Genomic DNA, 23064 nt, shown 5'->3' on the forward strand with positions numbered 1-23064 from the left:
GTGTGGGATCTCCTGAAGGAGGGAATGAGGATTAGAGGGGGTGTGTGAGATCTCCTGGAGGAGGGAATGTTGAAATGAGGATGAGGGGGATGTGTGGGATCTCCTGAAGGAGGGAATGTTGAAATGAGGACGAGGGGGAGTGTGTGGGATCCCGTGGCTGCTGTAAATGTAAGAGGACTGGAACACTCCCGGCAGATAGGCGGGCTCCTGGTTTCATTGTGTGCGGTTTGAAGGCAGCGAGTGCTGAGGAAGGAGCAGAGCTCGGCTGGGGCAGTGTCTGTGTGTGCTGCAGCGCTGAGGGACGGGATGGTTTCTTGGCCAGGCTGGGAAGGAGCAGAGCCAGCCGTGAGTCACTGCAGCCACCACAGAGGTTGGGTAAGAAGCGCAGCAGCACAATTGGAGCAGCCCCGTGACCTCAGAGCCGAGCTCTGTATTTAAGATCTGGCTCGCAGATGTTGCGGGAGGCTGGGGCCGTGCGGAGCAGCTGCAGAGGCACAGCCAGCCCCGAGATGCTCGCACTGCTGCTCCTCTCTGCCCTGCTCTGGGACCGGGCTGCAGCCTGGGGCTTCAGGGATGGCGTGCTGCACAACTCCATCTGGCTAGGTAAGAAACCTGCCCCTCGTCACCCGGCCCGTGCTGCGGGCTCGCTGCGTTTGCCCGGCAGCACAAAACTCAGCTGCGCATCCATACCAATATTTATCTGCACTGAAATTCATTGAAATCGCTTCATCTGAATAGCAACTGGCCCTTTTTACAACCTTACAATTTCACTGAACTGCGGGAAAAGGTATTTATTTATTTTAGAAAGGTAATTATGGAACATATAATCTGAATGTATTTTCCTGCAGGAAAAGTTATTTATTTATTTTAAAAAAGTAATTATAAAATATATAATGTGAATGTATTTTCCTGCAGAAAAAGTTATTTATTTATTTTTAAAAGTAATTATAAAATATATAATGTGAATGTATTTTCCTGCAGGAAAAAGTTATTTATTTATTTTTAAAAAGTAATTATAAAATATATAATCTGAATGTATTTTCCTGCAGGAAAAGTTATTTATTTATTTTAAAAAGTAATTATAGAACATTTCATCTGAATGTATTTTCCTGCAGAAAAGTTACTTATTTTAAAAAGTGATTATAGAACATTTCATCTGAATGTATTTTCCTGCAGGAAGAGTTATTTATTTATTTTTAAAAAGTAATTATAAAATATATACTCTGAATGTATTTTCCTGCAGGAAAAGTTATTTATTTATTTTAAAAGGTAATTATAGAACATATCATCTGAATGCATTTTCCTGCAGCGGGAGGTAAAGTGAAAACCGCGTTCATTAAATAACAGTGGCTTTGTTTTGAGGGAAAAGGAGCCTGAAAAGAAACATTTGCCAAAGGAATGAATTACTTTCTGCATGAACATACTTCCCATGCCTGGGGTCCAGCATGTGAAACTAAATGATGTGGAAATAACAGTGATAACATTTCCTGGCTCTCTGGAAGAGTGCAGAAACGGGGACGTTTGGGCTGTTCACGTCGTTTGGGGAAGGTTTCAAAAGGGCAAGACAAAAATGCTGTGGGAAGGTTTCTGGTACCTCCAGAGGGTCTCCAGAGCTCTGAGGGCTCTTTTATAGCTCGCTGTAATTATCCATTACAGCAGAGAGCTAACCCAGCCTAGAGCCTGCCAGAGGATGCCAAAATCAAGGCACGCAGCGAGCGCTCTGTTTTCCAGACAAATGCTTCCAAATCCCCCATCCCCACAGAGTGCTGTGGATTTCCCTGAGGATTTCCAGGAATCCCTGGAGCTGGCAGTGCTCAGGTGTCTCGTGAGCCAGCACCACGTGGCTCCAGCCCCTCTCAGAGGAGTCTGCAAAGCCCCAGGAGCACAAACGAGGCACAGAAAGGATCCTTTTCCATTGGGCTGCTGTTTTGGTTTGGAAAGACAGGTGCCTGCTGAGGAAGGCAGGAGCTTCCCCTGAAATGGAGAATGTAACCCACCCCTCTCCAAATTGCTATAAATTTTAAATTAAGGGGCTCTCAGGCAAAAAATATGGGAGCAGGAAATAACAATAAGTAGTTATTAATAGTTATTGTTAGAAATAACAATTATATAGTTATATAACTTATATATATGAAGTCATAAGTTCTTAAGAAATAACAAATAAGTTCTTTAATTGAGAAGAAAATAAAAGGACAAAATAAACAATGCAGTAAACTGAAAACAACACTGCCAGAGTCAGAACACAACCTGACACCCTGTGGGTCAGGGTGTTGGTATCAGTCCCATTGGAATTGTGGCTGTGGCCCTCCTGCAGTGTCAGGGCTGGTTCTGCTGGAGCAGGGATCCTGGAGAATCCCATTGGAATTGTGGCTCAGCCTTTGTGCAGTGTCAGGGCTGGTTCTGCTGGAGCAGGGATCCTGTAGAATCCCATGGGAATTGTGGCTCAGCCCTCCTGCAGTGTCAGGGCTGGTTCTGCTGGAGCAGGGATCCTGGAGAATCCCATTGGAATTGTGGCTCAGCCCTCCTGCAGTGTCAGGTGAGGTTCTGCTGGAGCAGGGATCCTGGAGAATCCCATGGGAATTGTGGCTCAGCCCTCCTGTAGTGTCAGGTGAGGTTCTGCTGGAGCAGGGATCCTGGAGAATCCCATTGGAATTGTGGCTCAGCCCTCCTGCAGTGTCAGGGCTGGTTCTGCTGGAGCAGGGATCCTGGAGAATCCCATTGGAATTGTGGCTCAGCCCTCCTGCAGTGTCAGGGCTGGTTCTGCTGGAGCAGGGATCCTGGAGAAAGGTGCAGTCTCTTCCTCTGAAGATCCAGGGGAAGGGGCAGCTGCTGTTCCTCTGGGGAATCCAGTGCAGAAGCCGTGCTGGTGTTCCAGAATCTCCAGATTATATCCAGTTAGGAATGCTTGGCTGGTGTTCCAGAATCTCCAGATTATATCCAGGCAGGAATGCTTGGCTGGTGTTCCAGAATCTCCAGATTATATCCAGGCAGGAATGCTTGGCTGGTGTTCCAGAATCTCCAGATTATATCCGGGTAGGAATGCTTGGCTGGTGTTCCAGAATCTCCAGATTATATCCGGGTAGGAATGCTTGGCTGGTGTTCCAGAATCTCCAGTTTATATCCGGGTAGGAATGCTTGGCTCCTCCCTCTGGGCTCACATCTCCCAATGGGATGCTGTAGTTGTTATCAGCCATGCAGGGACATTCAATGGCTGTTATCAGCAGATGTGCCCCCAGAGGGAGGAGGGATTGTGGAAGAGATAAGGAAACTGCTCTTTTAATGGCTTCTCCTTCCCCCCAAAGCTCGGGCCCTGCCTGCTGTGCCTCACAATTCCTGGGGCTGCTCAGGTGGGGAGGGCTCCAGGAAAGGGCAGCCTGGGAGCTCCAGGCTCCACCTCTGCTGGTCAGAAATTTGGGATAAAAGCCATCATTTGAGCAGTTTCATGAATTGAAGGCAAATCTTTTAAAATGCTTTAAAATGGAGCGACTGTGTGCTAATTGGAATGCATCATAAAATTCTGTTTGGCTACGCCTCTACGCATTTAGCAGGAGAGTAAACAAAAATAAACCAGGGGGTAAAAAACCTGATGGCTTTTGCTAAGTAAACACACCAAAATAGAAATGCACCATCTTGTGTAAGTGCAGCAATAACATTGCTGAAATGAACCTCAGAGTGCAGTTAATTCAGTTACCAATGGAATTCAGTGACTCTGTATATAAATGAAGATAAAATTGGCAAATTCGCAGCCATCCAGTTCATGCTTCTTTGCATTTAAAATAAAATAACTTGAATAGTGAAGGAAGTCACCCCAACCTCAGCCTCCCCGTGCTTGAGCATCAGAGGAATAAAAGCTGGGGATGCAAAGTGACATCTGAGCTCTGCTTTTCTCCTCTTCTGATAAAGAGCCAAAACCAAAATTCAGGAAAATTTCCATTTTAGCTTTTTCCTCCGCAAACCCTTAGCATATATAAATATAATATTGATGTAATATATAAACATATAATAAATATATAAAGATATAATATGTATATTTTATTTTATACATAATTATATGTACATAAGTATACCTTAATATAAATAATTATGTACAAATATTTATATATAAATATATAATATATAGATAAATAATAAATTTATAATAAATATATAACATTATGTATATAATAGATATATTATAAATATATAAAGATATTAAAATATTATATATATAATGTTTTTATATATCTTTTTATTATATATATATATATATATATATACACACACACATATAAAATCTTGAATTGCTGTCACTCTGGAAACGCTCCTTTTACCTTTCACCTTTTTCCTTTTACCTTTTTCCTTGTCCCAGAGCCCCTCCTGCTCCTCAGGCAGTGCTGCTGCAGCTGCTCCTTGGGGATGTGTTCCTGGTGCCACTGGAATTTTGGTGCTGCTCCTTTTTGCCCATTGTGAGCAGGGTTTTTTTGCCAGCTGTGGGAGGGTTGGCACAGCCTTGCCCAGATTTGCTCCTGGGCTCATCCCAGTGCCAGTTCTCAGAGCTGTGGGGTTTTCCAGGCCAGCTGCTGCCCTCTGTTCACAATTCCAATTCCTTTCCCATTCCCACTCCCTGTCTCAGGGCGTTTAGGGGCTGCACCAACCCTGTTTGGTGAAGTTCTCTGAGCAGCAGAGGCCCCTGCCAGGAGCTACGTGGCCACCCTCTGCTTAAAAGTGAAATATTCCTCTTTATTTAGCACTTACCAGGGGTCTCATGCATAGTGCAGGTCCTTTATCGGCCAAATTTCGTGCTGCCTGTGTTTGTGCAGCAGAGGCTGGCTGCACTTCAGCCCCTCCTGCTGCTGTGGGTGAGCTGAGGGTCACTGTCCTGGCAGGATCCCACTGTCCTGGCAGGGTCCCACTGTCCCTGGGCTCCAAGGAGGCGTTTGGAGAAGTGGGACCCATGGCCCCGTGGCACGTGCTTGTGCTTGCCAGAAAAATCAGCATTTCCTGCAGGTTCATCCTCAGAGCTCCATGAACAGCAATTCCTGTGCATTTTCCTGTCAGTGTGGGCATGGAAACACGTCCAGAGCCATAAATATGGAAATGAGGAGATCACCCTGCTCTCACCCAGCTCTGTGGCTGATGCTGAGTTTGTCTCCCTGCACAGTGGAATTAAGGAGGGATGGGGGGGAATAGTGCCAGAGCAAGATCCCATCAGTTAATGGGGATTTTCTGTCAGTGTCACTGCCTGGGACACCCAGAGCTGGGGCAGGACTCTGTGGGGTCTGTTTTCCCAAGGCTGTTTTGCCATGTGGCAGAGGAATAAAAGGGATGGAGGCTGCTTGCTCCTCACAGGCCGCTGCTGCTGCTGCTCTCAGCCTTGCAGACTCTGTGAAGGGCTGACCTTCCCAGAAATATGTCCATTATTTGGCTTCTTCTCTTCCAAGGTCAGGAATAAATGTGTGAGATGGGATTTCTTGTTGGGACTCAGGTGTTTGTTGGTTCTTGTCTCTGTCACAGTCTCACAAACCCTGAGTTCTGCAGAACTTCACTCTAACAAACTAAAAATGGAGCCGTGTCTCCCTCTGCTAGGCCTTTTAAGGATAATTAAGAAATGACACATCAATTATTTCCAATTTAACCCAATAACTAATCACTCATGTCCTGCAATGGGGACTTTTTTATCAATTACACAAAACCACCCAAACCTGTGAAGAAGAAGGCGAAGAAGGAGCAGCCTCTGCCCCAAACCCTCCACCTTGCTCTCTATCTATTCCTGTATTCCAAACCCTTAAACTCTGAGTTTCCCCCCCTGTGATATCACACACTTCTATCCAAACTGCACACCCACAATCCCAGTTCTGTCATTCCATTTTGGAAGCTTCTCCATGGCCTCAGGTCAATGCAGTGTTCTCTTGTCAGTGCCTGGCAGCACAGAAATCCAAAATTCCCAGCAGCCAACAGCAATATTCTGGAAAACCTGCTGCCTGTCCATAGTGACATTCCAGCAATAAGTGTGGGGAGGTACCTTTAGAGTGATAAGATCTGAAAATAACATTGCCAGGTGAAAAACAAAAAACAACTGAAATGGTGAGGTTTAGTGGCAGCACTGAGAGTTCAGGGAATACAATCAGTGGTTTCCAATCCCCTTCCCATGCTCTGCAAGGATCAATGATGGGGATTCCAGGCTTCCAGGCCAATGATTGATGTTTCTCATGCTCAGAACTAAGAACAAACTCTTGCAAAATTTAAAACTTTAAAAAGTTTAGAAAAAAATTTTGAACTTTCTGAAATTCTTCAGAACTTTTGTCCCCAGTCCTTGTCCCTCACACTGTGCTTTAAAATCACTGATGTGTTGAATTCTCTAAGAAAATCAACACAATTTTCTGTGCCTCAGACATTTCCAGGACCATTTCTTGCTGCCTTCTGCAGAGCCTTCCCCAGTCTGATAAACATGGCAAACATGGGGAAAAAATCATTCCAACTCTTTAAATTGTCATCTGAGAAATGTGGGAAATAGATTTATAGGAAACTAAATTATTTTTATAGTGTATTGTAATTAAAAAATAGTTATCTTGTAATTATAATCATGTGAATTATAACATCTGTGTTGTCTCACCCTTCTCATGAGACTGAAAACGGAATAAAAGTTTTTAAAACGCCTCTGAGTCAGAAAAGGGCCTAATCCAACAAGAGAGAGTAAAAGCATAATTTATACCTCGAGCAAACTATCAGCTTTTTTATCATCTGCACCTGTGAATGCCAACTTCCAGTTAAAATAAAAATAAATAAAAATATTTGCAGAGCCTGCAGGCAGGCCCAGCACTGAGCTGGCTCCTGGGGGACTCAGGGATTCCCCAGCCCTGCATTCCCAACCCAACATTCCCAACCCTGCTCACACACACACTGAGCTGATTTATCTTGATTTCTCATGGGCTCAGCCATGACAGGCTGCTGAGTGACTGAAAACTAATACTTCCTGTGAAGAAATCAAAAGTTATGCTTCTGCTTTTTTCGCTCTGCTTGCTTTGAGCCACGCAGATTTCCCAGTTCGCCAACCTTACCCAAATGTTTGGGTGACTTTGGCTCATGCTTCAGGTTTAGGTACCAAATGTTTGTCCAACACAGCCCCAAAAAAACCCATTTTCCACCTGTTTAAATGGTGTTCCAGTGGGTCTTTGACCAATCCCAAAAGATATTCAAAAAGCTGTAGCAGGCACATTTATGGGATCATCCCAAACCATCTCTGGATTCTGGTGGAGGCATGGGAACAGTGTGTTCCTCACCTTCCCAAGGCATCTTCTGGCCCTCAAGCTCTGGAGATCCTTGGCTCCATGTACACGACCTGTTGTGTCAAATTGAATTATCCAGGCAAAGATCCATCTTTAGTTATGGGCGTTACTCCCTTTCACAGTGTACTTAAAAATCAGGCCTCATGAATGAATTCCTATGAATAAATTCTTAGTTTAAAAGGAGTTCTTGTACCAGAATATGCCCCAGTCCCCCAGCTGTGGGTTGTGAGGCTCCTTCAGGAAGGTTTTTCTGTGGAGGAGCTGTTATCCCATGCCAGTGACATTCCCAGGGATGCTCTCCCTCTCCTCAGACTGCTGTCAGCAACATCATTTATTTCTCTGGGCACAAAACCCACCCTGGCAAACATCATCCTGGGTCTATTAAGGGCTCTCACCATTCCCAACCACAATTCAGTGGCTTTTAAAAAACCCTCCCCATAGCCAGCCAAAAGCACCAACCCGAAGCGTGTCCCTAGAAAATAGATTCTTTATTTTTATGCTGCAAAATAACTACTGTAAAAATCCTGCTTTCCATCTTTTCTCAGCCACGTTGGCTGGGCAGAGCTGCAAACAGCCATTCCTCTCAGATTCTGCTAAATATAAGTGAGACCTAAACAAAAAACCCCTCAGATGAGATATGCAGATTGCTGCTGAGACAGATTTCCATACATATGGCACCAGACAAGCTCAACATGCAAAGATTGTAAAACTTGTAGCAGCACTGGCAGTTTCTAGGTTTCCTTGGAAAGCTGTTTTGTCTCGGGATTGCCACGGCAAAGTAAAAAATAATGAAGAAATTGCTTTAATTTTCCTTGCAGCAGAAATGTCAGCCAGCAATTGTTCTGGTCCTGCCCTTTGTGACACACGCTCGGATATTTTTATTTGACATTTTCCCCCCTTTAATTCCTGCCTCTCCTCTATCCAAGTAGCTGTGATTTCACTTCTCTGGAGGTTCAAAACAAAGCTCTGATTCATCTTGCAGAGGCTCTGGGAGTTCCAGCCAGAAGGATGCTGTGAGAGGGATCCAGGAGGATTCCCCTGGGTCAGACAGGACACACAGGGCTGGGGCTGCTGGCTCCAAACTGTTCCCAAACCTCTGCCCCTGGAGCAGCCCGGGGGAGCCTCCCCAGCTCTTGTTGATTTTCTGTTCTTCACAAACTCTCCCAGCACTGACTGGCCCTGGCCTAAACTTCCCCCACCCCAAATCCTGGCTCTGGGTGTCACACACACCCCTTGGGGGTCACACACATCCCTTTCTGGGCTACCTAAAAACAGAGGCCAGACAGAATTAAGGCAATAAAAAGCAGTTTATTTATTGAAGGCCTTCAGGTACGTTTAGGGCAGACAAAGCCCCCCAGGGGCTACACTCAAAATGGACAACTGGTCACAGGTTTCACACTTTTATAAGATTGGTCCATTTATATACTGGGGGTTGATCTGTTCCAATTCCAGCTTCAGGTCATAAAGTCATTTACCCCAAGTTTGCTGCCCCCAACTCACTTCTGTCTCCATCTCTCAGGGCCTGAGGCAGTGAGGTGTCCTTGATTCCCAGGCCTGGAGAGGAATTGTTTGACAAAACAGGAGAACAGCAGCTGATACTGGACATGGAGTTTCTACACTAAAGAATTGCAGGATTACAAATACATGGAAAATATAAAAGCTAAAATCCTAAGGCATCACATACATCCACCCCTCTGGGTGTCACACACATCCCATCCCTGTGGGGTCTGCAGGTCTGAGCTTTCCTGATGCTTCCTATGTGGCACAGGTGAACGTTTCCCCTTCACCTGTGTTATAGATACAGGTGAAATTAAAATATTGGCTTTTTGCAAATATTAAAATGGATTGCATATGTATCATGTTAAAGTACCTTGGTTATAAAGATGTAGTTTTTATTTCTGTTGTTGATTAAGCTTAGACATAAAGTTCTCAGAAGGCTGATACACTGTACTATACTATACTACACTATACTATTTTATATTATATTATAACACATATTATAATATATTATAATATTATATAACATATTATAGTATACTATAATATATATAATTATATAACATATATATAACATACATAACATATTATAGTATATAATATGTTACATATTATATATATGTAACATATTATATATATAACATATATAACATATATGTTATATAACATATTATAGTATACTATACTATATTATACTATATTCCTATACTAAAACTATACTAAAGAGAAAGGATACATCAGAAGGCTAGAAAAGAATGAAAAATAAAAACCCAGACTCCTCAGAGAGTCACTCACAGCTGGCTTTGATTGGTCATTAAGTAAAAACAATTTACATGGAACCAATGAAACAATGACCAGTTGGCAAACAATGGCCAAACCACATTACAAAGCAGCAAAACACAGGAGCAGCAATCAGATAATCGTTGTTTTCATTCCTCTCCGAGGCTTCTCAGCTTCCCAGGAGAAAATTCTGAGCAGAGGTTTTTCAGGAAATATCCGAAAATATTTTTTTTTCAGAAAATATTGAGCGCATCCAGAGGAGGGCAACAAGGCTGGTGAGGGGCTTGGAACACAAACCCCGTGAGGAAGGTTTGAAGGAGCTGGGGCTGTTTAGCCTGGAGAAGAGGAGGCTCAGGGGTGCCCTCATTGCTCTCTACAATTCCTGAAGGGAGGCTGAGGACAGGTGGGGTTGGTCTCTGACAGAAGCAAAGGACACAGCCTCCAGCCACGGCAGGGAAGGGATGGGTTGGATTGTAGGAAAGGCATTTTGTGCTGTTCTTGTGAGCCAGCAAAGGCCTCCTGAAGATAAAGGGAAGCCCCATATCTCTCCTGAGGAAGACACCAAGGCTGTCACCATGGAGAGGTGATGAAGGAGAGAAAGCTAAAAGACACGGACTCCAGCTGGCTCACAGAATGATGTGGCTCCTTGGTCACCTACTGAGAACTTGGTTTCTTTTTTGTGACCAGTGGGCAGTGAATATGTCTGTTAAGTAAATGTAAATATATTGAAAAGCTATAAAAGCAGCGTGTTGCTCTAACAAATCCCTCTTATGCACCCTTCTGATGGAGCCTTGGTACTTTGTGCTGTGTCACGCTCTATAGTGACGTGGATATTAAGAAGAAATTTTTCACTGAAAGAATAATAAAGCACTGTGATAAGACCAGGATCTTCAGATTGGCCTTATCCCCGAGCGCTGCAGGATGGTCAGGATAGCTCAGTCCCTGTGGGAGACAGAGTGCCCAAATCCCCTGCCAGCTCTCAGCCGTGGCCACCCTTGGCAAGATCAGTGATTCCAGCTCTTTAGTGACTCCCAGCTCTTTAGTGATTCCCAGCTCTTTAGTGATTCTCAGCTCTTTAGTGATTCCAGCTCTTTAGTGATTCCCAGCTCTTTAGTGATTCCAGCTCTTTAGTGATTCCCAGCTCTTTAGTGATTCCAGCTCTTTAGTGATTCCCAGCTCTTTAGTGATTCCAGCTCTTTAGTGATTCCCAGCTCTCTCAGGATTCCAGCTCTTTAGTGATTCCAGCTCTCTCAGTGATTCCAGCTCTTTAGTGATTCCAGCTCTTTAGTGATTCCAGCTCTTTAGTGACTCCCAGCTCTTTAGTGATTCCCAGCTCTTTAGTGATTCCAGCTCTTTAGTGATTCCCAGCTCTTTAGTGATTCCAGCTCTCTCAGGATTCCAGCTCTTTAGTGATTCCAGCTCTTTAGTGATTCCCAGCTCTTTAGTGATTCCAGCTCTTTAGTGATTCCCAGCTCTCTCAGGATTCCAGCTCTTTAGTGATTCCAGCTCTTTAGTGATTCCCAGCTCTTTAGTGATTCCAGCTCTCTCAGGATTCCAGCTCTTTAGTGATTCCAGCTCTTTAGTGATTCCCAGCTCTCTCAGTGATTCCAGCTCTTTAGTGATTCCAGCTCTTTAGTGATTCCCAGCTCTCTCAGGATTCCAGCTCTTTAGTGATTCCCAGCTCTCTCAGGATTCCAGCTCTCTCAGGATTCCAGCTCTTTGGTGATTCTCAGCTCTCTCAGGATTCCAGCTCTTTAGTGATTCCAGCTCTTTAGTGATTCCAGCTCTTTAGTGATTCCCAGCTCTTTAGTGATTCCCAGCTCTCTCAGGATTCCAGCTCTTTAGTGATTCCCAGCTCTCTCAGGATTCCAGCTCTTTAGTGATTCCAGCTCTTTAGTGATTCTCAGCTCTCTCAGGATTCCAGCTCTTTAGTGATTCCAGCTCTTTAGTGATTCTCAGCTCTCTCAGGATTCCAGCTCTTTAGTGATTCCAGCTCTTTAGTGATTCCAGCTCTTTAGTGATTCCAGCTCTTTGTTGCTCGCTGAGGTGCCTTTGGCTGGGGCAGAAGCAGACGGGAGAGAGGAGAAGGAGAGGTCCTGGTGTTCCACAGCCATGGTTTATTGAGGGATCTCTAAAGGGTTCCATGACAGCTCTTCTCCTGCCAAATGGGCTCAAACAGCCCCTTTTTATAGGGTAGGGGGATCCAAACTTGTCCAATAGTGAGGGTCAGGGAAAAGGTGACCTATGGGGTTACAGAGATAAGCTATGGGGCAAGGGGTAGAAGACAGGAGCTTATTTTGCTGTCTCATCATCACTCAGCAGTTCCTGCTGTTGAGTCTCAATCCTCCATGGAGCTCTGGCCAGCTCCATGGAGTCTGCTACAGCACTGGAATGCTCTTCCCAGGGAGGTGGTAGAATCACCACCTCTGGTTGTGTTTTATAAAGGACTGGACACGGCACTTGGCGCTATAGTTGAGGTGTTTGGGCACGGGTTGGACTCGATCCTAGAGGTCTCTTCCAACCTCATTATTTTGTGTGATTGTGATTCTGTGATTGTGTGATTGTGTGATGGTGAGGCACAGGTGCTGGCTGACGCTGTGTCCCTGTCCCTGTCCCTGCAGAGCGGGCGGCCGGCGTGTACCACCGCGAGGCGCGCTCCGGCAAGTACCGGCTGACCTTCGCCGAGGCCAGGGCCGTGTGCGAGTACGAGGGAGGACACCTGGCCACGCTGCAGCAGCTGGAGGCAGCTCGGAAAATAGGTCTGGGGAAACACAGGGGCTGAGGGGGCTGGCTGGGTGTTGGCATTTCTGTCCCGAGCTCTGGGGCTCGTTGGGAACTCCACGGGGTTTTGGTAAGGAGCAGGAGGAGTGCCAGGGTGTCCCCACCCTCCCAGCCAGGAATTCCCAGTTCCCAATGTCCCATCCATCCCTGCCCTCTGGCACTGGGAGCCATTCCCTGGCTCCTGTCCCTCCATCCCTTGTCCCCAGTCCCTCTGCAGCTCTCCTGGAGCCCCTTCAGGCCCTGCCAGGGGCTCTGAGCTCTGCCTGGATCCTTCCCTTCTCCAGGGGATCATCCACAATTCCATGTGCAGCTCTGTTCCAGCATCAGGATTTGGGAGGCACCATAGGGAGAAGGCAGGGAGGGGTAAAAAAAGGAGATCTTTGGAACAATTATTTTGCTGCATTTTGTCTCCAGAGAGAATCTCCAGTTCTTGGGGCATCTCCGTGGCCTCCTCAGGACTCACTCCAGAGCTTCTCTGTGCCAGGGCCCCACCACCCTCAGCCAGGAATTCCCAATTCCCAATGTCCCACCCATCCCTGCCCTCTGGCACTGGCAGCCATTCCCTGGCTCCTGTCCCTCCATCCTTGTCCCCAGCCCCTCTCCAGCTCTCCTGGAGCCCCTTCAGGGGCTCTGAGCTCTGCCTGGAGCCTTCCCTTCTCCAGGGGAACATTCCCAGCTCTCCCAGCCTGGCTCCAGCTCTGGGAGCATCTCCCTGACCTCCTCTGGACTTGCTCCAACCACTTTTATTTCCATCAAGATATTTTGTCTGCAAGGGAATGAGTTCTGTGCTTGGTGTGAAAAGTGGAGCTGAGTGAGATCTCCCCTGCATTTCCAGCTGATTCCTAAGAAGTTCTTCATTCATTCAGAGCACTGGGAAAACAATGGAAAATATCCTCCACTCCAGACATTTTTTCACTCTGCTGTTGAGTCAGAAGCTGGCTCCCAGCAGCAGCACATGTGAAAAGGGTACTTTTGTTTCTTCTGAGGAGCTCTGAGCCCTAAGATGCCACAAATATGTTCCAGTTCCTCTCCATGAAAACATTGGATGGGTCTCTACAACATTGCATTCTTTGGCTGTTGGTGTTGAGTTCTCAGCCACAAAATGCATTAAGGGGATCTTTTTGTTTGGCAAGAAATCCCTGAGGCATTTCAGGTATTTAAATTTAAATTGAAAGTGTTTTAAGCAAACGCTTGGGGATTTTAGCTGTCTGTAGTATTATATTTATTTTTAGAACTTAATGCTGAGAACCCTTGAGATGGGATTGAGTAAATTTGTCTGACTTCAAAAGGGAAAGAGAGAACACCCTTGGAAAACCCATCCTATGGCTAATTTGATTACAAGTGCTGGTAGAGCGCTTAAACCTGACTGTGCAGTCCATCTGCATTTGATTTGGGGCTTCAGATGAAGAACCAGTAATCACATCGTGGAGAACACAATTCAATTTTACCCTCTGCATTTCAAATTATCCTCTCAACGTCCTGTTCCCCCCTGTAGCTCAGTTTCTATCAGGCCAATCACACCCAGGCCATTGAGTCAGACTTGGTGCAATAAGGGCAGCCCAGGGCTGAGCATTTTCTGCCTCCTTTGCTGCAGGTTTCCACGTGTGTGCTGCTGGCTGGATGGCCAAGGGCAGAGTTGGCTATCCCATAGTAAAAGCTGGAGCCAACTGCGGCTTTGGCAAGACTGGGATTGTTGATTATGGAATTCGCCTCAACAGGAGCGAGAGGTGGGACGCCTACTGCTACAACCCCAACGGTGAGGAGCAACCACAGGGCTGTCCTGCTGTCCTCTTCTGTCCTCTTTTCTCCTCCTTTGTCCTCTTTTGCATCTAGCCCAAAATTTCTCTGAATAATCTGAGGGCTTTCTGCCCATAATCTGAGGTATTCTGCCTGCAACAGGGTAAATTTAAGGTTAAACCTTCTTTTTTTTTTTGGTCTGAGATGGAACAGCTCTGAAAATGAATGCCCTGCCTGGGACTGGCATTCTTAGGAGGATTGTCCTAGGGGGGAGCTGGGAGGAATTCCTAGGGAGGAATTGTTCCCTGGGAGGGTGGGAGGGCCTGGCACAGGGTGCCCTGGATCCCTGGCAGTGCCCCAGGACAGGTGGGATGGGGCTTGGAGCAGCCTGGGACAGTGGGAGATGTCCCTGCCATGGCAGGGGTGGATGGGATGAGTTTTAATGTCCCTTTCCATCCAAACCATCCTGTAACTCTGTGATTCTCTGAGTGGAACTCCCACCAGCAGCGCTCTGTGTGTAATCGGAGGAGGAGAAGCGGATCCCCAGAGCAGATCAGAGTTCCAACAGGACTGACAAGAAGCCCAGCAGAGACATCTCCCCATCTCCTGCACGCTGCTCTGCAGGTGACTGCAGCACCCACGTGGGCACTGGGTGTCCCTTCAGCCAGAGGGGACAGGCAGAGGTGGCACCAGGCAGGGCAGCAAAGCTCAGCCTGGCCCCGCTGCTGCTCCCTGGCCTGGCAGAGCCAGGCTCAGGCTGGGCCATGACGTCTGCACAGCTGTGCACATTTTGTTTGTGCTCCCAGGGCTGGGGCTTGTTTGTGTTCATCAAATAGCTCTGTGGGGTGGGGGCCCTGCCAGATGTTCCACACAGAGCTGCAGGGACACTCCTGCCCTCGGAATTTCGGCGTGGGACCGTTCCTTTGTCTGCTCTGGGCCGCAGGGAATTGCTGTCCAGTTTGGTCAGAGCTCCAAAGGAAACCAGAGCTGCCAAAAGTGCAGAGCCACGAGCCTGCAGCACTACAGGGATTGGTGTCCAGGGGCTGTGGAGCCTGGCTGGGCTGTCAGGAAGGTGGGACATGAGCAGCTGGGGGGACAGGGGCAAAGCCCTGGCAGAACTGAGCCCATGCTCTGCTCCAGGAGGCCAAAGAGGGCAGGAGGAACTTGTGGAACTGTTGAGGTGTTTGAAGTGTTCATCCCACCCAGCAGTGATCATGAAATGATGGAATGGGCTGGCTTGAAAGGGACTTTAAAGCCCATCCAGTGCCACCCCTGCCATGGCAGTGACACCTTCCACTGTCCCAGGTGTTCCAGCCTGGCCTTGGGCACTGCCAGGGATCCAGGGGCAGCCCCAGCTTCCCTGGGAATCCCAGCCCAGCCAGGAATTCCCAATTCCCAGTGTCCCATCCATGCCTGCCCTCTGGCACTGGGAGCCATTCCCTGGCTCCTGTCCCTCCATCCCTTGTCCCCAGTCCCTCTCCAGCTCTCCTGGAGCCCCTTCAGGCCCTGCCAGGGGCTCTGAGCTCTGCCTGGATCCTTCCCTTCTCCAGGGGAACATTCCCAGCTCTCCCAGCCTGGCTCCAGAGGGGCTCCAGCCCTGCAGCAGCTCCTGGCTCCTCTGAACTCTCTCCAGCAGCTCCAGGTCTTTCTTGTGTTGCAGCCCCTGAGCTCTCCAGGTGCTGGGGTGGAGATGAGCTGGGAAGTTCTGGGCTTGTGGACAATGTACAAACTCAGGGGGTTAATGGGGTTAATCCATCTTATTGCTCCTAATTCCCGTGCCCTGAATCCCCTGACACAGCGCCTCCCTCTCCCCAGCTCTAAACTGGGATAAATCCTAAATTCAGGCAGGAATTCCCAGTTTGGTCAGCCCCACTGGCAGGGAGCTGGCAAAGTCCAAATGGCCACTGGATCAAAGCAGGAGTGGTTTTATCCCAAAGGGAATGTGGAGCAGCAGGAACAGCAGGAGTACAACAGCAGGTCTGTGATCACGAGCTGGTTTTTGTTTGAGACACGCTTGCAAGGGGTTTTTGAAGAAGAGAGGATGAATGTGAGTGTCAGTGTGACTTGCAAGTACAGCTGTAAAGCTGGAGAGAGCCAGAAATCCCAAATGCATCTCACATAAAACACAGCTCTGGCCCCAAACCCACTGAAAGCAATGAAAGCTTTTCCTGTGAATTCAGTGAGGTTTGGATCACGCCTCTTGCTTCCAAAATATCTCCTTCCAAAATCTGGGTGTCTAGGTTTGAAAAGCCAGGTGTCTGCTAAGGAAGGCAGGAGCCTCCCCTGAAATGGAAAATGTAAACCCCCTCCCTCTGAATTATTGTAATTTTGAAATTAAGGGGGGCTCTCAGACAAAGTTATGGGAATAGGACTAACAGTTCTTTACTAGGACAAATTAAAAATACAAATACAATAGTACAAAAAAAAAGAAAACAAAACATTGACAGAGTCAGAGCAGTCCCTGTCCCCTGTGTGTCAGGGGGTGGCACAGCCCCATCCCATGGGGGCTCAGCCCTCCTGCAGTGCCAGCTGTGGCTCTGCTGGAGCAGGGATCCTGCACAAGGGGGGAGTTTTCCTCTGCAGCTCCAGGGCTGCTGGAGATGGGCCTGGGCTCCTCTGGCAATGCAGGGCAGCAGAAGCTGCTCCTCTGGGAATGCAGGGCAGCAGGAAGCTGCTCCTCTGGGAATGCAGGGCAGCAGGAAGCTGCTCCTCTGGGAATGCAGGGCAGCAGAAGTTGCTCCTCTGGGAATGCAGGGCAGCAGAAGCTGCTCCTCTGGCAATGCAGGGCAGCAGGAAGCTGCTCCTCTGGCAATGCAGGGCAGCAGGAAGCTGCTCCTCTGGGAATGCACTGGGCAGAGGCTGCTGTGCTGTCCCAAACCTCAGATTGGATCCAGGTAGGAATGCTTGGCTCCTCCCCTGGGCAGAGCATCTCCCCATGGGATGATGGAATTTTATCAGCCATGCAGGGACACTCAGTGACCATGGACAGAAGATAATTAATAATTAGTGGCCCATGAACAGAAGATAATTAATAATTAATGGCCCATGAACAGCAGAGATCTCCTGGAGGGAGGATTGGCTGTGGAAGAGATAAAGAAAACTGCCCCATGGACAGAGGGTAACTGCTCCACCTCTGCCAGATGGGAATAGGATACACCAAGTCATTAGTTACATCAAAATAGCTCACTATATTCATTGGACAAAGCAATAGCTTATTGTGTTTGATTGGTACAAAGCAATTAACGTCAATAATTAATTGGCAGGAGTTTTCAACAAATTTTTAAGGCACGAGTGCTGCTCACTAAGGCTGCAAATATCCCTTATGTGTCTATTTTATTAGTTTCCATGCGAACAGCCTTGCTTTCTTCCTTGCTGTGGATAAATTCCTATTTTATTGATTTCTTCTGCTGCTAACTCAGTTGTTTGGCCTGCAGAGCAGCTGCTAAGCCTGTCCACAAGAATCTTTGTCACTCTGGATGTCCCTGTGTGATTCCCTTGGAAAATCTCCAGCTCCAAGTGTCTGAAGATTCAAACCACAGCCAGAATTAAAACTCCAACTCTCCCTGCTTTTACCTCCCCCTTAGGAAAAGAGTGTGGTGGAGTCTTCACGGATTCCAAACACGTTTTCAAGTCTCCAGGCTACCCGAACGAGTACGAGAACGAGCAAGTGTGCTACTGGCACATCCGGGTCAGGTACGGGCAGAGGATCCACCTGCAGTTCCTGGAGTTCGATGTGGAGGATGACACGGCCTGCCTGGCTGACTTCCTGGAGGTCTACGACAGCTATGATGATGTCAATGGATTTGTGGGCAGGTAAAGCACATTTGATATGCAAATTTATGGTAAACTGGTCCCCCCCTTCAGAAAAATGCTGTTGATTAATTATAAATTGTAACATTTTTGTGATACATGTAAAATGAATAATATATAATATGTAATTTATAATATATAATGCATAAGATATAATGCATTATATATTGTCTATTATATATAGTATAAAGTATATAGTATATGGTATACTATAGTATATATGCCATATAATATATAATATATAGTATATTATAATATATAGTATATTATAATATACTATACTATAATATACTATATATTATATATACTATATACTATACATACTATATATTACAATATACAATAATTATTAATACTATATTAATAGCATCATATTGTTATTACTACATTATTATTATTAATATATGATATAATAATGATGTAATAATAAAATAACATGTTATAATATACTATATATTGTAATATATACTATATTATATATGGTACGATATGTATACTGTATATATAGTATATATTGTAATATATACTATATAATATAATATGCAATAATTAATAATACTATATTAATGGTATTATATTATTATTATTACTATATTTTTATTAATGATACAATATATTATAGTATACTATATATTATCTATACTATATATTATAATATATTACATATTATATGGCATATATACTATAGTATACTATATGCTATATATACTATAGTATATTACATACTATATATGATACATATTATATATACTATAGTATATTATATACTATGTACTATAGCATGTTACATACTATATACTATATATATATTATATCTACTATAGTGTACACAATATACAATATATACTACAGTATATGACATACTTTAATCATCAGCATTTCCTATTTTTCCAGGTTTTGTGGAGATGAGTTGCCAGATGACATCATTAGCACAGGTAAATTATTTGCACTCTTTGTGGGAACTGAAAAAACTTAAAACCAAAATATATGGGACAAAAAATTAAATGCCCAAGATATATCTGGAAAAAAACCCTGAAATTAATTAAATTTTTTTAAATGGTAAAAAATTAAAATAAATTAATTAAATAAAGAAAACGAATACTGCCCTAAAATATTTCTGAAAAAAACCAAAATAGATGGGAAAACAATTAGAAAACCCCCAAAATACATGTGAGACCCCCCCCCATTTTTCTGCCCCCCAGCCCATAAAATTTGATTTTTCCTGTGCAGGGAATGTGATGACGCTGAAGTTCCTGACGGACGCCTCGGTGACCGCAGGGGGGTTCCAGATCCGCTACTCCACCCTGGACACGCCTGTCCCAGCCAAAAATGCCTCAGCCCAGGGCAAAAGCACCTTCGTGGCTGGAAAATTTGGGATTATGTGAGCAGAATTCCAGGCACAGAAAGGGGCTCTAGACTGAACACTATTCAGATTTTTTTCTGACATTTTTTTCATCTCTTTCTGAGATTTTTTCATGTCTTTCTGAGATTTTTTCATTTCTCTTTCTGAGTTTTTCTCTTTGGCTTCTCTATGTTTTGGTAATAAACTACACTTAGGGAATAAATTATAAGATATACTTACATGGATAATAGAGAATTATTTTTAGAATACAAGTACTGTAAAAGTCGGAAGAATTCCTTGCTACCAAAGACTTAAAATTTATTTTTTTTCTGTATAAACTGCTCCTTCTCCTCATTTCTTGCACCACTTGAACAAACTTTTTGTGTGTCTGTCCTGATTATTTTTAAACTTAACAGGCTCTTCTCTCCTTATTTCCCTTGATTTCCACATATTTATTTTTTAGCCTGTTGCTTTTTTTCCTGTTATTTACACATTATTGTTTTTTTAATTAACTGGTCTTCTTGAACTGGAAGGGCCTTCAGTGTAAGGTTATTTTGAAGACAAAAATTCATCTTGTGGATGGCCTGGCAGCCACCAGGTGAAGATTGGGAAGCAGCACAGAGAGCACAGGATCAGCTGGATCCACACTTCAATTCTCCTGTCAGATCCATGGGTTCTGGCAGGGTTTCCTCATCCAGAGAACGAAGTCCTTTCAGAAAAATTAAAGGAATTACTTGGTAAAGAGAATAAAAGTGGTGAGAGGAGGCAGCAGGAGGAACTTCTCACCAAGCACGTTCAGAAGACACCATTGAGGTTCTGGACATTGTTTACACGGGTTGGAGACTGCTCTAGTTGAAATTGCTGAATTTAAATCCTTTAAGACTGTTCTAGTTGAAATTGCTGAATTTAAAATCCATTCAGACTGTTCTAGTTGAAATTACTGAATTTAAAATCCATTCAGACTGCTCTAGTTGAAATTGCTGAATTTAAATCCTTTAAGACTGTTCTAGTTGAAATTACTGAATTCAAAATAATTTCAGACTGTTCTAGTTTAAATTACTGAATTTAAAATTCTTTAAGATTGTTCTAGCTGAAATTGCTGAATTTAAATCCTTTAAAACCGTTCTATGAATTTAAATCCTTTTAGACTGTTCTAGTTGAAATTGCTGAATTTAAATCCTTTAAGACTGTTCTAGTTGAAATTGCTGAATTTAAAATCCATTCAGACTGTTCTAGTTTAAATTACTGAATTTAAAATCCTTTAAGACTCTTCTAGTTGAAATTACTGAATTTAAAATCCATTCAGACTGTTCTAGTTGAAATTGCTGATTTTAAATCATTTCAGACTGTCCTAGTTGAAATTGTTGAATTTAAAATCCTTTAAGACTGTTCTATGAATTTAAAATATTTTCAGACTGTTCTAGTTTAAATTGCTGAATTTAAATCCTTTAAGACTTTGAGTTGAAATTGCTGATTTTAAATCCTTCTCCAGATGTTTTTACCTGAAGCAGCATTAAAGCTACCTCTGGTCTAATCCCACCAAGCTTGCAGTGAGTTATTTTTGTTTCTTGCAAATGTAATTAATTGTATTAATTTAAAGGAGTAAATAAGTTTTGTTTCTGAGTGTTTTGTTGAGTCCAGCTCTGCTGAAATCTAATGCCCACTAAGAATTTTCCTGTGAATTCCATTTTGTTTGCAGCATTTGTATTCCTCATCACCTGAATTCATCAGGAATGGTTTTGTGCTGGAATCTGAAACGCAGGGAACTCTCAGAACTTTGGGCCTGGAAGCCAAAGTTCAGAATTAAACCCAGGGTTTGATCTGAGACCTTGGAAAAGGCTCCCAAACTCAGGTGCTAGAACTTAGAATGTGGATTTATAGCATAAAGCAGAGACATGTTAAGCTAAGGAAAGTTTAGAGCTTTAGAGTTTAAGATATAGAGAAAATAAAAGCAGTTCCAGAGGTGAACAAGGAGTTTAGGATGCAGCACTGTGGGTTTGTGTGCCATAACATGATGGCTAAGAAAGCTCACACACGAGCCCATAAGATGAAATATTTAAAGATTGGGTCAAAACCATAAATATCCTTGTTGGCAGTGCTTTATTGGTCAATAGATCCTTAAAAAGTCCCGTAACTGAGGGTCTTGGGACCTTCTGGGCCATGCAGTGAAGATGTGAGCCCAACTCACCCTTCCTGCCTGTGTAGAACAAAAACAAACCACATCATTTAAAAACCTCAGAGCTCCCATCTCTAACTCATTTGGAATTCCTTCACAAATCCCCATAGTTTGCACAAGGAAGATCTTAGCCCCATTTTTGCTTTATTTCTTCTAATTTATTTAATTTCTGAGCTTTAATTGTCATTTCACTGGGAATATAATTTGGCTGTACTGAAGAACAACATTGCAGCTCCTCTCCTGGTTATTTCCAACACTTTATTTGTGCTCCACGAAACGAGTTTGGTATCACCACATTTCTGGGATGTAACCGGATTTAAAATGTGCTTTTTAATCCTGCCACCTTGTGTTCATAGCGCCTGTTGTACAACAGCATTCCCATTTTCCAGGATCAGCCACAGCGCTCGTCCATAGGGAAGGGAATAAGGAAAAGCATGGGGAGAATGTCAATATTTTATTTATGACCTCGGCGTGGGGTTTTTGTTGTTGTTTCTTTAACCGGGAGGAGACAGGATGGATAGGGATGAGAAGCAGGGAACACTAGGCATCCCCATGGGATAATTTTTGGGGAAGAAACCCAGGAGATGCGGTTCCACTAGGCATGGCCGGTGGCACAGGGAAGCCCTGGAGGTGACAGAGCCTCAGCCATGCCCGGCTCTGTCCCGCAGCTCCAGGGATTTCCAATTTTGGGTTCGGGATTTCCTATTTCACCCCAGGGCCCTCAGGGAATTCCGGCTTGTGCTCCCACGGAGCTGGAGTTCATTTCCAGTCATTAATTGGGGATTTGACCTCACGTGCTTCCTCCTCAGGGTCACCTCCGGCCTCGTGACCGGGGACAGGAGCCCGGGAACAGCCGGAGCTGTGGCGGGGCGTGTTTAGATGGGAAACGAGGGAAAGGCTCTCCCCGCACAGCGTGGGCTGGCACTGACCAGGCTCTCCGCGGAACGGTCACGGCCCCGAGGCCGCCAGAGCTCCGGGAGGGTTTGGACAGCGCTCTCAGGGTGGGATTGTCGGGCAGGCCCGGGAGGCGGCCATGGATGATCGCCCCTTTGCGCCGCTATTCCCGGATCCCGGCACCCGCGGGCCACGCCGCCCGCTCCGCCCGAGCGCCCTCAGCGCCGCCCCGGCCCCGCCCCCCGCGGGGCCCCGCCCTTCCCGCCGCGACTCCTCCAATCAGCGACGAGGGGCGGGGCTGCCGCGGGGCGCGGGAACCTCCGGGCCGCGCTCCCATTGGCCGGAGCCCGCGCGCCGCCGGGCCCGCCGCGCGCGCCGCCATCTTAGCGCGGGAGGCGCGCGGCGCTGAGGGGCGGCCGCGCCGGGGGGAGGCGGCGGAGGTGGTGGTGTCGCCATGAGCGCTCCCGGCCCCCATCCCGAGCCCGCCGCGCCCGGCCCCGAGCCCGAGCCCGAACCCGCCGCTCCCCAGCCCGCCGCCGGCTCCAGCCTCGGCCCGCTGCTCCACACGCTGGAAGACCCCGGCGCGCCGCTGGGAGAGCTGACGGACGCGCACCTCACCATCGTCAGGTGAGCGCGGGGGACGCGCACGCTGCCCGAGGGGAGCGGGCGGCCTGAGGGATCGGGGCGGGCGTGCGGAGCGAGAGAGCCGGGAGCGCCATCGGAGCGGGACCTGCCGGCCTGGCTGGGGCAGCGTGGCCGCGGGGAGACCGCGGGAGACATGC

General features: G+C 45.9%; 2 protein-coding genes across 2 annotated transcripts in view; both read left to right on the forward strand.

Moving 5' to 3' along the window:
- Positions 1–401: 401 nt before the first annotated feature.
- Positions 402–20542, forward strand: TNFAIP6 (TNF alpha induced protein 6). The gene is made up of 6 exons (XM_054636782.2): positions 402–603; positions 12164–12301; positions 13918–14079; positions 17645–17873; positions 18765–18805; positions 19101–20542. The coding sequence occupies exons 1-6, from the start codon at positions 453–455 to the stop codon at positions 19253–19255; spliced, it is 876 nt and encodes a 291-aa protein (XP_054492757.2). The 5' UTR covers positions 402–452; the 3' UTR covers positions 19256–20542.
- A 2074-nt stretch (positions 20543–22616) lies between these two features.
- Positions 22617–23064, forward strand: part of RIF1 (replication timing regulatory factor 1) — a 41895-nt gene continuing 41447 nt past the window's right edge. Inside the window, exon 1 of the mRNA XM_054636575.2 lies at positions 22617–22909. Coding sequence (XP_054492550.2) covers positions 22737–22909 — 173 coding nt within the window. The 5' untranslated portion in view covers positions 22617–22736. The remainder of the gene's footprint in view (positions 22910–23064) is intronic.

Source organism: Agelaius phoeniceus, chromosome 7, assembly GCF_051311805.1.
Source record: "Agelaius phoeniceus isolate bAgePho1 chromosome 7, bAgePho1.hap1, whole genome shotgun sequence".
In the NCBI taxonomy this organism is placed as follows: domain Eukaryota; kingdom Metazoa; phylum Chordata; class Aves; order Passeriformes; family Icteridae; genus Agelaius; species Agelaius phoeniceus.